General features: G+C 38.0%; 2 protein-coding genes across 3 annotated transcripts in view; one reads left to right on the forward strand and one right to left on the reverse strand.

Annotated features, from left to right (window-relative positions):
• Positions 1-13010, forward strand: part of Arv1 (ACAT-related protein required for viability 1) — a 494559-nt gene that overhangs the window by 147346 nt on the left and 334203 nt on the right. The gene's annotated exons all lie outside the window — the stretch shown is intronic.
• LOC150084826 (dehydrogenase/reductase SDR family member 7-like) overlaps positions 1-13010 on the reverse strand; it is a 154085-nt gene that overhangs the window by 118421 nt on the left and 22654 nt on the right. For both annotated transcript variants that reach the window (XM_090375571.1, XM_090375570.1), the window contains exon 2: positions 966-1115. In XM_090375571.1, the coding sequence (XP_090231697.1) occupies positions 966-1115 (150 nt within the window). The remainder of the gene's footprint in view (positions 1-965; positions 1116-13010) is intronic.

The raw sequence follows: 13010 nt of genomic DNA on the forward strand, positions 1-13010 counted from the left end.
ATTAAATTCCACATTAGTACACTGTAATCACTGTCACTCAGTGGATCTTTTACCTGCAGATTCTTAAGGTACAAAGAATCACTGCTGATAACTTCCTCTTGTTGTCTCTCTTTCCAACATACTGTTGTAGAAAACAGTAACTCAATAAATCCAAAAAATTCTTATTAGTCTGTGAGACGAAAAATCTCTTACCATAACCACTCCTCCTCCGAACTTCATTGTTGGCAATATGCATTCCAACAGCAAAAATTCTTCAAATTAGCACCAACCCAATTGACCTGAATTGGAAATTTTATTGGGATTAATCACTCTACAGAGAAGTTTTCAATGCTCTATGGACCAATGTACAGTCAGTAACATTTGGTTTATATGCTGCTGCTCTCCAATGAAAACATACTATGGAGCTCTGTCCATAGTGGGTTCATACTTAACTCAACTCTGCCAATGTCTTGAATTCCTGGTTGATGTTTTGTATGGATGTCTGAAAATACCGTCACATTACTCTTTTGAGTAGTCACTGATTATATGGAATGAACTTCTATGGCCTTCTTGTGCATTTGGGCAGCAGCAGCAGTACACCCCCGCTTCCATTTCTTGAGATATCACCAACAGTCAACTTTGGATGGTGTAGGACGTCAAGAATTGCATGAATCAACAAGCCAGCAGTGTAATATCTGACAATAACAAACCTATCAAAATAAGTCACTGAACTCCATATGCACTAATGAGAACTAATTTGAGTGGCTTATATGCCTTTCCTTATAGTATTAGCAGTAGCAAATGGACCAGGGAAGCAACTTAAATATTATGTGAAAAAGAAATGCACCTAATCCAACTGTCACGAATACAAGTATATCCAGATATTTCATGGAGAGTAGTGTATATTCACTTTAACAAATACATGTAATTCAAATAGATTATTGAAATCACTTATATAATATAGATATAAAAAAGCATATACTTACAAAGACACTGTTCTTTTACATTCTGTAATGCATCTTCCTCAGTTCCTGAAAGAACCAGTTTTGCTCCACATGATGCCAAATTATAAGCCAAGGCCTCTCCAATACCACTAGAAGCACCTGTGATCCACACAACTTTGTTTTTCAGGACACCTTTGGGAAAAAAAACAAAAAAAAACCTCAAAAGCAGATTAATAATTTCTTATCAAAGTTGAATACACTAAACATCGGATTACTGCACAGCAAATGCTTGCTTTAACAGATCTTTAATTTAATGGACAGCATTCACTAAACTGGGTTTTTGTTCATATAGGTGTAATTCATGGCGACGTAATTTCATCACGCTATTGGTATTTGTCATGTTTTAAAATATCTTCACAATAAAGCAGAGTGATAGGAAGACAGGATTTTCCTTACTTCACCTTCCATCAGCTTGCTGAATGAAGTTAGCAGAAGTTAGCATTAGCATCAGTAGAGGCATATGATGCAAGGAAGCAAGCTTATATAGCATCACACAAAAAAAAAAACCTTCCCATTTCACCCATCCATTCACTCCAAATGCTTGTCTGGTTCTGCCTTGAAATTATTTAAATTTTCAACCTCCATTGCAAATGGAAGTTTGTTCCAACTATCAACCACCTCCTGACTAAAGGCAAATTTCTGCACATCTATTCTACAATTATCTTTCCTCAATTTGAATTTATGTCCCCTCAGGTGAGCAATCTGAGCAAAAGGATGAATACCATCAGCATTGACCTTGCTCAAATCATTCAAGGCCTTATACACCTCAATTAGATCATCTCACAGATGCCTAGTCTCCAGATGCTGAAATTTGCAGAACTCAAGTCTTTCTTGGTAACAGTAACCCTTTGTTCCATTCACCAATCTCATTGTCCTCCTCTCTACTTGTTCCAACAGCTCTACATCCTTCCTAAAATGAGGCCTCCAGACCTGTATGCAGTACCGAAGGTGAGGCCTGACCATTGCATTATACAAGGGGACAATCACCTCCTTATCCCTTCTACCAAATTTCTGTATATCACTGACAAGACACCATGAGCTGTCTGCACTGCCAAAAAACCTCATATCTGACTGCATACCCCAGGTCCTTTTTTTCTCTATTACAATGAGTGTAGTACCACACAGTTGGTACATTACTCTGAGGTTACTGCTATCCATATGCAGTACTTTACATTTGTCAAGGTTAAACTTCAGTTGCCACCTCTCAGCCCATGTGCTCAACTTTTCTAGATCCTGTTGCAGTAGTATACTATCATTACTGTCATTAACAACGTTGCCAACCTTCGTATCGTCTGCAAATGTAGACATTAAACCTGATATACCTTCATCAATATCATTGATAAATACAGAAAATAACACTGAGCCCAACACCGAACCCTGGGGGTCTCCACTAATAACATTATTCCATGAAGGGCAGGTTCCATTGATTACCACTCTCTGTCTTCTCCCACTCAACCATCATTTTTTTCTTTGTAGCAACTTGCCCTTAATGCCATACTAGTCCAATTTGTACAGCAGTCTTCCATGTGTAACAGTATCGCAAGCTTTCCTAAAATCCAAATATATGATATCAAAATTATTTTGATATCATATATTTTTTGCATCCAGTTGCTTTGTGACCCCATCACAGTATCCAATCAGATTTGTCAGACAAGACTTCCCCTTAACAAATCCATGCTGTGTCTGAAATACAACTGCAGTCTTATCTAGATGATTCTGCAGTGCTTCTTTAACCATTATTTTCCCTCCATTATTTTCCCTGGAACACAAGTTAAACTAACAGGTCTATAATTACTCGTGTAACCCTCTGATCCCATTTTGTGAATTGGGGACACATTTGCACATCTCCAGTCCGTGGGGACCTCTCCTGAGTCCAAGGAAGCTTTCATAATTATGGTTAAGGGTTTACTTACTTCCTTTGCTTGTTCCTTTAATATAACTGGATAGATCCTATCGACCCCGGGTGCCCTTCTTTTTTGTATTCAATTTCAACAATTTCTCCTCTACTTTGCTCTCAGTTATTACAAAATCATTTAGCTCCCTGCAAGAGATTGATAAGCTTCTGGCCTCCACTTCCCTACAGACTTCCTCATGTGTGAATGTAGATGCAAAATACTCATTCAGTTTGTCAGCAACCTGAGTAGCATCAACAGTCAATCATCAATATCAAGTGGACCAATCTGATTCTTCCCCTTACTTGTAGAGTTTACACAAGTAAAGAAGTCTTTGCTGTTTTTCTTTGCATCCTTCACTAAGGTTTCTTGCAATATGCGTTTGCTTGCCTAACCTCCTGTGTGATTTGATAACAGATAGGTTATATTATAACTTGATAAATGATAAGGTTATATCTACACTAGGCCTCTGTGTCATCTGATAATTTATATTGATCCCATACATTTTTCTTCTCTGCCACGAGTCTCATTATTTCATTCGACATCCATTTAGGCCTAAAGCTTAAACACTATTTCATAGTTGGTATGAAAAGCCTAGTAGCTTCCATGCCTAGTAGCATTCCCTGAATGTACATGTATATTTGCGTGTACACTGATGTTAGGAGCATTATAAATACAATAGGACAGACAGGACAGGGGAGGTTGAGGGATTATACTCTTAGTTTAGTCTGTTCTCCCCAGGATATATCGAATGGGCATACCACCTGGTGAATTTAACTGACTGCCCGGCTAAAATTTAAGCAATTATCGTGGTACCTTATGGTACTGCTCACTGATCTTGATCAATATTAATTTGAAAATACTATGCGATCGAGTTCAATGCGACAGGAGCATATAACGTTAAATTATGCAATTAATTTTTGCTGTGGATCGCTTAAGTCACATTTATAAATAACAGAAAATTTTATAATATTGCTAAATCAGAATTACACTTCCCTACCCGGCTGGCAAAATTTTCTGGGGAGAACACTGTAATGGTATGAGAGCAAAATATATTACTTTTTTTTTTTTTTTTTTTTGGTTAGTTGTTGGGGCATCGGCTTCTGTGGCCATAATGCACCTCCCAAAGTTTTTGCATTTTACTCTGATCCAAACCCTAGGCGGGATTCGAACCCGCAATCTTTGGGTTGCCAGGCAGGCACTTTACCCACCTGGCTAGTCCAATCGGCATTATTACTAATATCACAACATTTAACATTTTTCATAACATTCTGGCAACTTCAAATAAATACTACATTTATTTCTTTTGAATGTAATAGACAATCAAATTTAGCAACAGGCCTTAACCTCCACATAGCCCAATAAATTGAGGTTTGATCAAATAATAAATAACCATCTAACAGTTTAACCCTTTTGTGAGCAAGTTTGCTACATGTGAGTGAGTCCCACAGAAGAATGAAGTTTCAATAGTGGCAGGCTGTGTGGAGCTCTTCATGAAATTTTGAAGTTTTGGAAAAAGTGAAAACTTTATACATAAATTCTATTAAATATTAATTCCTTCTTGATTTGATTTCCAGCATGAGAGTAAGATTGTCAAAAATTAAAACCAGAATGTCAAAAAAAATTATAAAATTTTTTTTTAATTCATAAAAAAAATTATTAAAAAACAAACTTGTTACTCTTTTTTTGAGCGAGCAACATCCTCTACATCAATTTATGCATTACTTAATTTGATTTCATCAACTGCTTGCCGACTGGGCTAGCCGGGTAGGTAAAGTGCCTGCCTAGCAACCCAAAGGTCGCGGGTTCGATTCCCGCCTCGGGCTGGATATCACGATGGTGCCGAACCAACCGGTTGGTTGGATATCCCGGCCACGATACACGAAGGAAGCAAGAAAAAACTGGTTCCTTCGTGTATTGATCACATCATACGAAATATATACATATATATCAACTGCTTGATTAGAATTCGGATAATTTCTTCAATTTCCATTTTTGTAATCAGAGAACAACTAATTGTATATGTATACGTGCATGCACTATCCTCCTCCAACTTCCAAAGCTAATTTTCTTGCAACCAACTATAAAATATGTTTAATATTAGTTGGAAATACAGATAAAAGATGGCAGTACATACTGGACAAATTTCAAAACAATTCATCCATAAAATGACACATTATTTGAAATGTAATTTCAAATAGTGAAAAAACTGATTAAGGAGAGTTGTTTGATAATTTTCTAGCCCAGTGTAGAAGTAATTATTATCTGATGTTGACTTTCTACCATTTTTAAACATAATTTTAGTTTCCTAGCAACTTAATGCACTTTTTTCCAGTGATGCCACAGATTTATGAACTCAGTTTTGTAGTCCCTTTCTTGAAGGTCCTAAAAAAAGAAGTGTGGCAACTATCCACTCAACATCCAACCTAAATTTCCATACAGACAAACTGGTGTTTAGTTTCAAGAATAGGTGGAAATGGGATAGGACTAGATCTAGTGAGTGTGGTGGGTGGAGCTATAATTCATAGCCAGCCTGATGAATTGTAGACAGCCATAAGAACAGCTGATGTGAAACAGGTGCATTGCCCTGGTGAAACAAAACATATTTTCTTAGTCCATTTGCCATTATGTCTTCGGGCTATGTGTCCTGCCCAAGTCCATTTAAGTTCTTTAATTTTGATAAGACTAACCTTTACTTGAGTATGCTGCCTGATCCATGTGTTTCTCTTCTTGTCCAACAGTCTGATTCCTAATATAATTCATACCATTATTCACTGCGTAGTTTTCAGCTTCTCTTCCATTCTTTTGGTGAGTGCTCAAGTTTCACTTCCATAAGTCATAGTGGGGAATACTCCACCACAATAATGAACATTAGTTCATTATTTTACATTTAAGACAAATTGGGATATTGCTCCTCAGTATGTGACTATGTGTCCTGAATACTATCCATCCAAAATTTATTCTTCTCTTGACTTCTGCCATTTATCATTATTACAGCTAATGACTTATCCAAGATAAGTATATGAATCCAACTGTTCAATTTCTGCTCCTTCAATGATTATATCCCTTCCTGTAGCATACTTGTTCATCATTACTTTTGTTTTAGCCATATTCATCTTTAGTCTGAAATCCTTACTAACTGTGCATAACTGATTAAGATTTTCGTCTAATTCTTAGGGATCATGGAGTATGATCACACTATCACCTGCAAATCGTAAATGGTTTAGGTAGTCTCCATTCACATTGACTTCTTTCTGCGACCAGTCCAATCTTCTGAAAGCGTCTTCAAGGGCAACATTAAACAACTTCGGAGATATTGTGTCTCCTTGTCAAACTCTTTTCTCAATTTTAAATTTTCTACTGTCTTTGTCTAGTCTAATAAAGGAGGTAACATTCTCATATAATTTCTTCAAAATCATAATGTATGGGATGTCTATGCCTTGTCTTTCCAGTGCTCAAAACATTTCCTTATGCTGTATGGAGTAAAATTCCTTTGCATAATCCACAAATGCCAGGCATAACGGGATTTTATATTCATTTGATTGCCCGATTAGCTGTGATATTACTTGATGATGTTCCATAGTTGAGAATCCTGTCCTAAAGCCAGCTTGCTCTTTTGGTTGATTCACATCAAGTATTCTTTCCAATCCGTTAGTAATGACCCTTGTGAATAACTTGTAGATGTGGGACAACAAGCTAATTGATCTACAATTTCCAATTTCTGATTTATCTCTTTTCTTATGCAGCAAAATTATGGTTGCATTATTCCTCATGTATTTTGTGAAGAGTCTTGCCAGTTTCTGTGTCATGTCTCTTCCTCCCAATTTTAACAACTCTACAGTAACTTCATCTTCACCCGGGGCTTTCTGATCCTCCATTTTCTTCAATGCATGTTCTACTTCATCAGGAAGATTATCGGATATGCCATATGTGTTGCTAATTAGTGATCCATCTTCCCCACTGCCATCATTTCCTCACTCTTTATATAATTATTTATATTAGTCTTCTGCTATTTATAAGTACACCATTGCTATTCTTCAGTTTCGGCATTATTTGTCTTTCTGTATTACCTCATGGCTGCTGATTTAAGTCCTTTGTTTTGCCTTAATGCTTGTTCTACTTTTCTTGTGTTAAATCTTCTTATGTCCTCTCTGAGTCTCTTTCTAATGGCTCTGCATAACTCAATATACTCAATTTTATTCTTGTCAGTGTTTGCTCTTCATTTATCATCTTCGGTTCATCGTGACAAGCGTTTCTTGAATAATGTTTTTTCTCTTTAGATTTCTTTTTACCTATAGGTTTCTTGGGCTTTATCACTTTCAGAAAGTTGTATTCCTCATTGATATCTTGATCCTGAAAGGTCTGAGAAACTCAAACTTCTTCTAAGTTCCAGTACGTACTGCTTTTCCCCCCTCTTCTGTTATCTCAAAGACCTTCGTATTATTTATTGGAGTCAGTTTTTTTTCCTTTCTTTTCTTACATCTATATCAAGTATGCATCTTACCATTCTGTGATCACTTCCAAGATTTACCTTGTTCAGGATGGTTTCTTCCTGAACAATATATCTTCTTAGTGAGAATTAAGTCAATTTCATTAGTTGTTAATCCATCTGGACTCTTCCATGTCCACTTTCGGCTCATCCTTTTCTTGAAAAAAATATTCATTACTGACATTCCTCAGGATTCTGCAAATTCGTGTCTTCAGCCAATTTCAAAATTTCCTATAGTTTCCATTTCTGTGCTGTTTTGTCTTATCTTAGCACTGAAGTCCCCCATAATGATGGTGTAGTGAGTGACTTCTAGCATACCCTTCCCTAAAGAATTCCCCATGTGGGAGTGTAGATGGAAAATACCTATTCAATTTGTCAGCAACCTGAGCAGGATTTTTTTTTTTTTTTTTTTTTTTTTTTTTTGATTTGGTAGTTGTTGGCGCATCGGCTTCTGTGGCCATATTGCACCTCCCAAGGTTTTTGCAGTACTTTGATCCAAGCCCGAGGCGGGAATCGAACCCGCGACCTTTGGGTTGCCGGGCAGGTACTTTACCCACTCGGCTAGCCCGGTCGGCTCCTGAGCAGGATGATCAACAGTTAACCCACTGATATCAAGTGGCCCAATGTGATTCAACCCCTTCTTTTAATATAAACATTTGTCTTTGCTTCTTTTCTTGGCATCTTTGCCAAAGACTTCTCATAATCTCCCTTACCTTGCCAAATCTCCTTTGTGACTTGTTTACAGACTAACTGATATGTACAATAGGATTCTGTATCACTTGATAATCTATATGTATCCCATGCACTTTTCTTCTCTGTAATGTGTCTCAATAGTTCATCTGACACCCATTTAGGGCTAAGCACTGAACAGTATTTCTTCACTGGTATGAAAAGTCTATTAACTTCCCATTTAAAATTTTCAGTTGATAATATCATCAGTTGGTCTTAGTGCATAGAATTAAAAATTGTCTGAGACCACTGTAGTCACCCTTATGAAAACAAAAGTCATTTCATTTACCCTTGATAGTAGTTATGGCTTTAATTAAATTCCACATTAGTAAAATGTGATCACTGCCACCTAGTGGGTATTTTACCTGCTGATGCTTAATGCATTTAGACTCACTGCCAATAACCAGATCATTAGCATTAATTGAGGTATATGATGCAAGAAAGCTAGCTTATACAGTATCAGCCAAAAAAAAAAAACCCTTCCCATTTCATCCGTCCAGTCACTCCAAATGTTCGTCTAATTCAGCATTAAATTTATTTAAGCTATCAAACTTCCACAACATAGATGGAATTCAGTTCCCCTCTTGTTCATAATCTGAACAAGTGGAAAAATCCCATTGAGCCTGTTCAAACCATTCAATGCCTTATAAACCTCAATCAGATCACTTCACAGGTTCCTCCTAGTCTCCAGATGCTGCAACTTGCAGAATTTAAGCCTTTCTTTATAAGCACACCCCTTTGTTCCTCTCACCAATCTTGTTGCCCTTCTCTGTACTCATTCTAGCAACTCTAGATCCTTCCTAAAATTCCAGACCTCTATGCAGTACTCAAGGCGTGGCGTGACCATTGCCTTATACAAAGGGATAATCACCTCCTTGTCTCTGCTAGCAAAATTCGTATATATCATTGACAAAACTTCATGACCAGCTCTGGCAGCCTGTCTGCACTGCTCAGAGAACTTCATGTCTGACTGCACAACTACCCCCAGGTCTTTTTCATTCCCCACCTCCCTGAGTGTAGTACCACATAGTTGGTATTTCTCTTGGGTTGCTGCTACCCATATGCAGTACTTTGCATTTGCAATGTTAAACTTCAGTTGCCACTTCTCAGCCCATCTGCCTAACTTTTCTGGATCCTGTGGCAGTAGCATACTATCTTTAGTGCCATTAACAACCCTGCCAACCTTTGTATCATCTGCAAACTTGGACATTAAGCCTGATATACCTTCATCGATAAATACACAAAACAACAATGGGCCCAGCACCGTACACCGGAGTACTCCGCTAATAACATTAGTCCACAGAGAGCAGTTTCCATTTATTACCACTCTCTGCCATCTGAACCATCCCTTTATCCACTGCAGTAACTTGCCCTTAATTCTACACCGTTCCGATTTGTACAGCAGTCTTCCGTGTGCAACAGTATCAAAAGATTTCCTGAAATCCAAGTGGCAAAGGTAAACAAAGTGAACACGAGAAAAACAAGAAATGCCGGATGACTTACGCAGAAAATTAGTTTCCCGATACGGCACTCTAGCACTGCTCGCTCGATAAACAGATGGTAAGTGTTATTGGTTTGGAGCAATCTCAAGAACAATATACAGATTGACAGGTAGGTGTGGCAAACGATGTGCTGATTGGTGCGTGAACACAACACACGATAACATCGGTTTAGTATCACTTTAGTAGAACTCACAAGCACTAATGGCCGCTTTCCATAATGGTTAAAAAAGGTCAGGTTACCTCCACTTGAATCCCATGGGAGCTTGACCCTCCTCGCGATGTTGTTTGGTTTTTAGAGCATTAGCAACTAAGGCCACATTGCTCCGGGGATATGCGGTGGTCATTCCCTGACCTTTCCGCATCCTCCGTATTTGGTGGTCACAGGCTCGAAACCCGGTCTAATCAAGAAGCATGTGCTACGCACTGCTGCTCCTGCCCACCTGGCTATGGAGACGACCCCTCCTTGCGAAGTGGAGGGGGTAACCTAACCTTTTTTCTTTAAGGTCAGGTTACGAAATATAAAGAAAAATAAAGAAACCTTTTCCTTTTTTTCATAACCAAATCTAAATCAACAGTATAGTAAAAACACTCATGAACTCCAAAAATCTGCTTTTAATAACGAGAAAAAAACATAATGAAGAACATAAAAATGAACAGAATGAAACTTTTATTAATTTAGTTTTCATCAGAGTCTCCCAGTAAATCAGAGAGTCTTATAATGGGGGATTTTAATTTCCCAGATATTGACTGGAATTTGTGGGTTGGTCACTCACACACTAGCAAGGCTTTTGTGGATTTATTGGATGATTGTTTTCTAAATCAACATGTTCAGGAGGCAACTAGAGGGACCAATACTCTTGATTTGATTCTCAGTAGTGATTCTTCATGCATTAAGAATCAGCAGATACAGGAACCTAGGTGGCAATGATTACAGTGTGCTAAAGTGGGATTTACTCAAGGAGGTAACTACCATCAGGGGTAAAGCTTGCATAAGCTTGCTTTCTTGCATCATATGCCTCTACTAATGCTAATGCTAATCAAAAAATCAACGTTTTATTTTCCTTACAAATTTCTTCCATCTTAAAAAGATTCATCGCTACTATTACCTGTTTACCGTTCATCACCTACCTGTCAATCAATATATCCTTCTCGATTTCGGCTTCAGATCGATAACACCTAATGTCTCTTTACGAAGTGAGCACTGCTAGAGTCCGGTATCAGGACACTAATTTTCCGCGTAAGTTATCTGACGTTTCTCGTGTTGGCTTTCTTTACCTTAGCCATCCAAGTATATGATATCGAAATTATTTTTGGTATCTAGTTCCTTTGTGATCACATCGTAGTATCCAATCAAATTGGTCAGACAAGACTTCCCCTTAACAAACCCATGCTGTGTCTGATCTACTGCTGCTGCTGTCTTCTCTAGGTGATCCTATGTCACCTCTTTAACCAGTGACTCCATTAATTTCCCCGGAACAGAAGTTAAAATAACAGGTCTATAATTAGTTGTCACCCTTTGAACCCCCTTCGTGAATTGGTGATATATTTGCACACCAAATCCATGGGGACCTCCCCTGACTCTAAGGATGCTCTCATAATTATGGCTAAGGGTTTGCTTACTCCCCTTCCTACCTCCTTCATTATAACTGGATAGATCCCATACACCCCAGTGCTTTTTTATGTTTAACTTCAAAAATTTCTCCTCCACTTTAATCTCAGTTATTACAAAATCACTTAGTTCCCTGTTAGAGTTTGATAAACTTCTGGCACTCGGCACTCTCCTCCTTGAATAACTCCTCATATATGAATGTAGATGAAAAATATTCGCTCAGTTTTTCAGCTACCTGAGCATGATCATCAACAGTCAACCATCTATGTTAAGTGGACCAATCTGATTCATCACTTTCCTTCTAGAGTTTATATAAGTAAAGAACTCTTGGCTGTTTTTCTTTGCATCCTTTGCAAAGATTTCTCATAATCTAACCTTTGCTTACCTAACCTCTTTTGTGACTTGATTACAGACTAGTTTATATCTGCCATAGGATTCTGTGTCACATGATAATTTATATGCATCCCATACATTTTTCTTCTCTGCCGCAAGCCTCATTAATTCATCTGATATCCATTTAGGAATAAAACTTGAACAGTATTTCTTAGTTGGAATGGAAAGCTTAGTAGCCTCCAAAAATTAAGTCCCTGAAGTCTTCCCATTTAGAATGCATCATTGATAACATTATCAGTTGATCCCGCTCCATATTATTTGAAAACTGTCTGAGACCCTTGTAGTCACCTTTATGAAAGCAAAAGCCCTTCTCTTTAACCTTGATGGTAGTTACATCTTTAAGTAATTCCCACATCAGTACATTGTGATCACTGTCACCAAGTGGTTCCTTTAGCTGCAAATTCTTGATGCATGAATAATCGCTGCTGATAATCAGATCAAGGATATTACTCCCTCTGGTTGCCCCGCGAACATGTTGCTGCAGAAAACAATCCTCCAATAAATCCACAAAAGTCTTACTAGCATGCATTTGACCAACCCACAAGTTCCATTCAATATCTGGAAAATTAAAATCCCCCATTACAAGACATTCTGAATTACTGGTCCACTATTTCTCTGTACAATTGCTCATTATTCTCATCAGATTCATTAAGCCTATAACACAACACCTACTCTCATTTTTCCTTTCCCAGTACTTATGTCACACAAAAAGACTCAACATTGCACTGTCCACCGTCAATTGGATGCACTTCCTTAGATTTGATGTGTTTCTTAACTAAAAGCATAACCCCTCCTCCCTTCCTGTCCTGTCTATCCTTCCTGTACACATTGTACTCCCCAAATCACAATTCTGCACTGCTTATATGCGTGTGACACCACATCTCTGATAACCCAAAAATATCTGCCTTTGATGTCTTGACTAGCACTTCAAGCTCATCAAATTTTTTAACTACTATACTCCTAGCATTGGTGTACATACAAATATACATGCACCTGTTTCTACTCTAAGTTATCTTAACACCCATGTATTTACTTGTTCCACTGTGACTCCCAGCAGCTGTTGAAACCCCCAGAAACTTGCTCTCTAAACTGCTGCTCATTACAATAGAAGCAGTGTAGGAATCACTTTTGCTAGCAGTTTTCCGAACCACCTAACACTGCCTTGATAGCATCAGCAAATATTCTTGCACCCTTTCTATTTAAGTGTACCCTATCCCTGTAGAAGCAGTCTCCTGTCAACAAGCACAGACCAGGCTGAAAAAATTCTACACCTCGAGCCTTGCACAATCTCTCCAGGGCCAAATTGATCGATAAGGCTCTCATCATATACTCCCTCCTATCGTGTCTGGGCAGAATTGCAGACACTTGCACATTCAACCTTAACTCGCAACTTTTTTTCAACATTGACCTGCA

This window comes from Mastigoproctus giganteus, chromosome 6 (assembly GCF_048544385.1).
Source record: "Mastigoproctus giganteus isolate SK-2022 chromosome 6, ASM4854438v1, whole genome shotgun sequence".
NCBI classification, from domain to species: Eukaryota; Metazoa; Arthropoda; class Arachnida; order Uropygi; family Thelyphonidae; genus Mastigoproctus; species Mastigoproctus giganteus.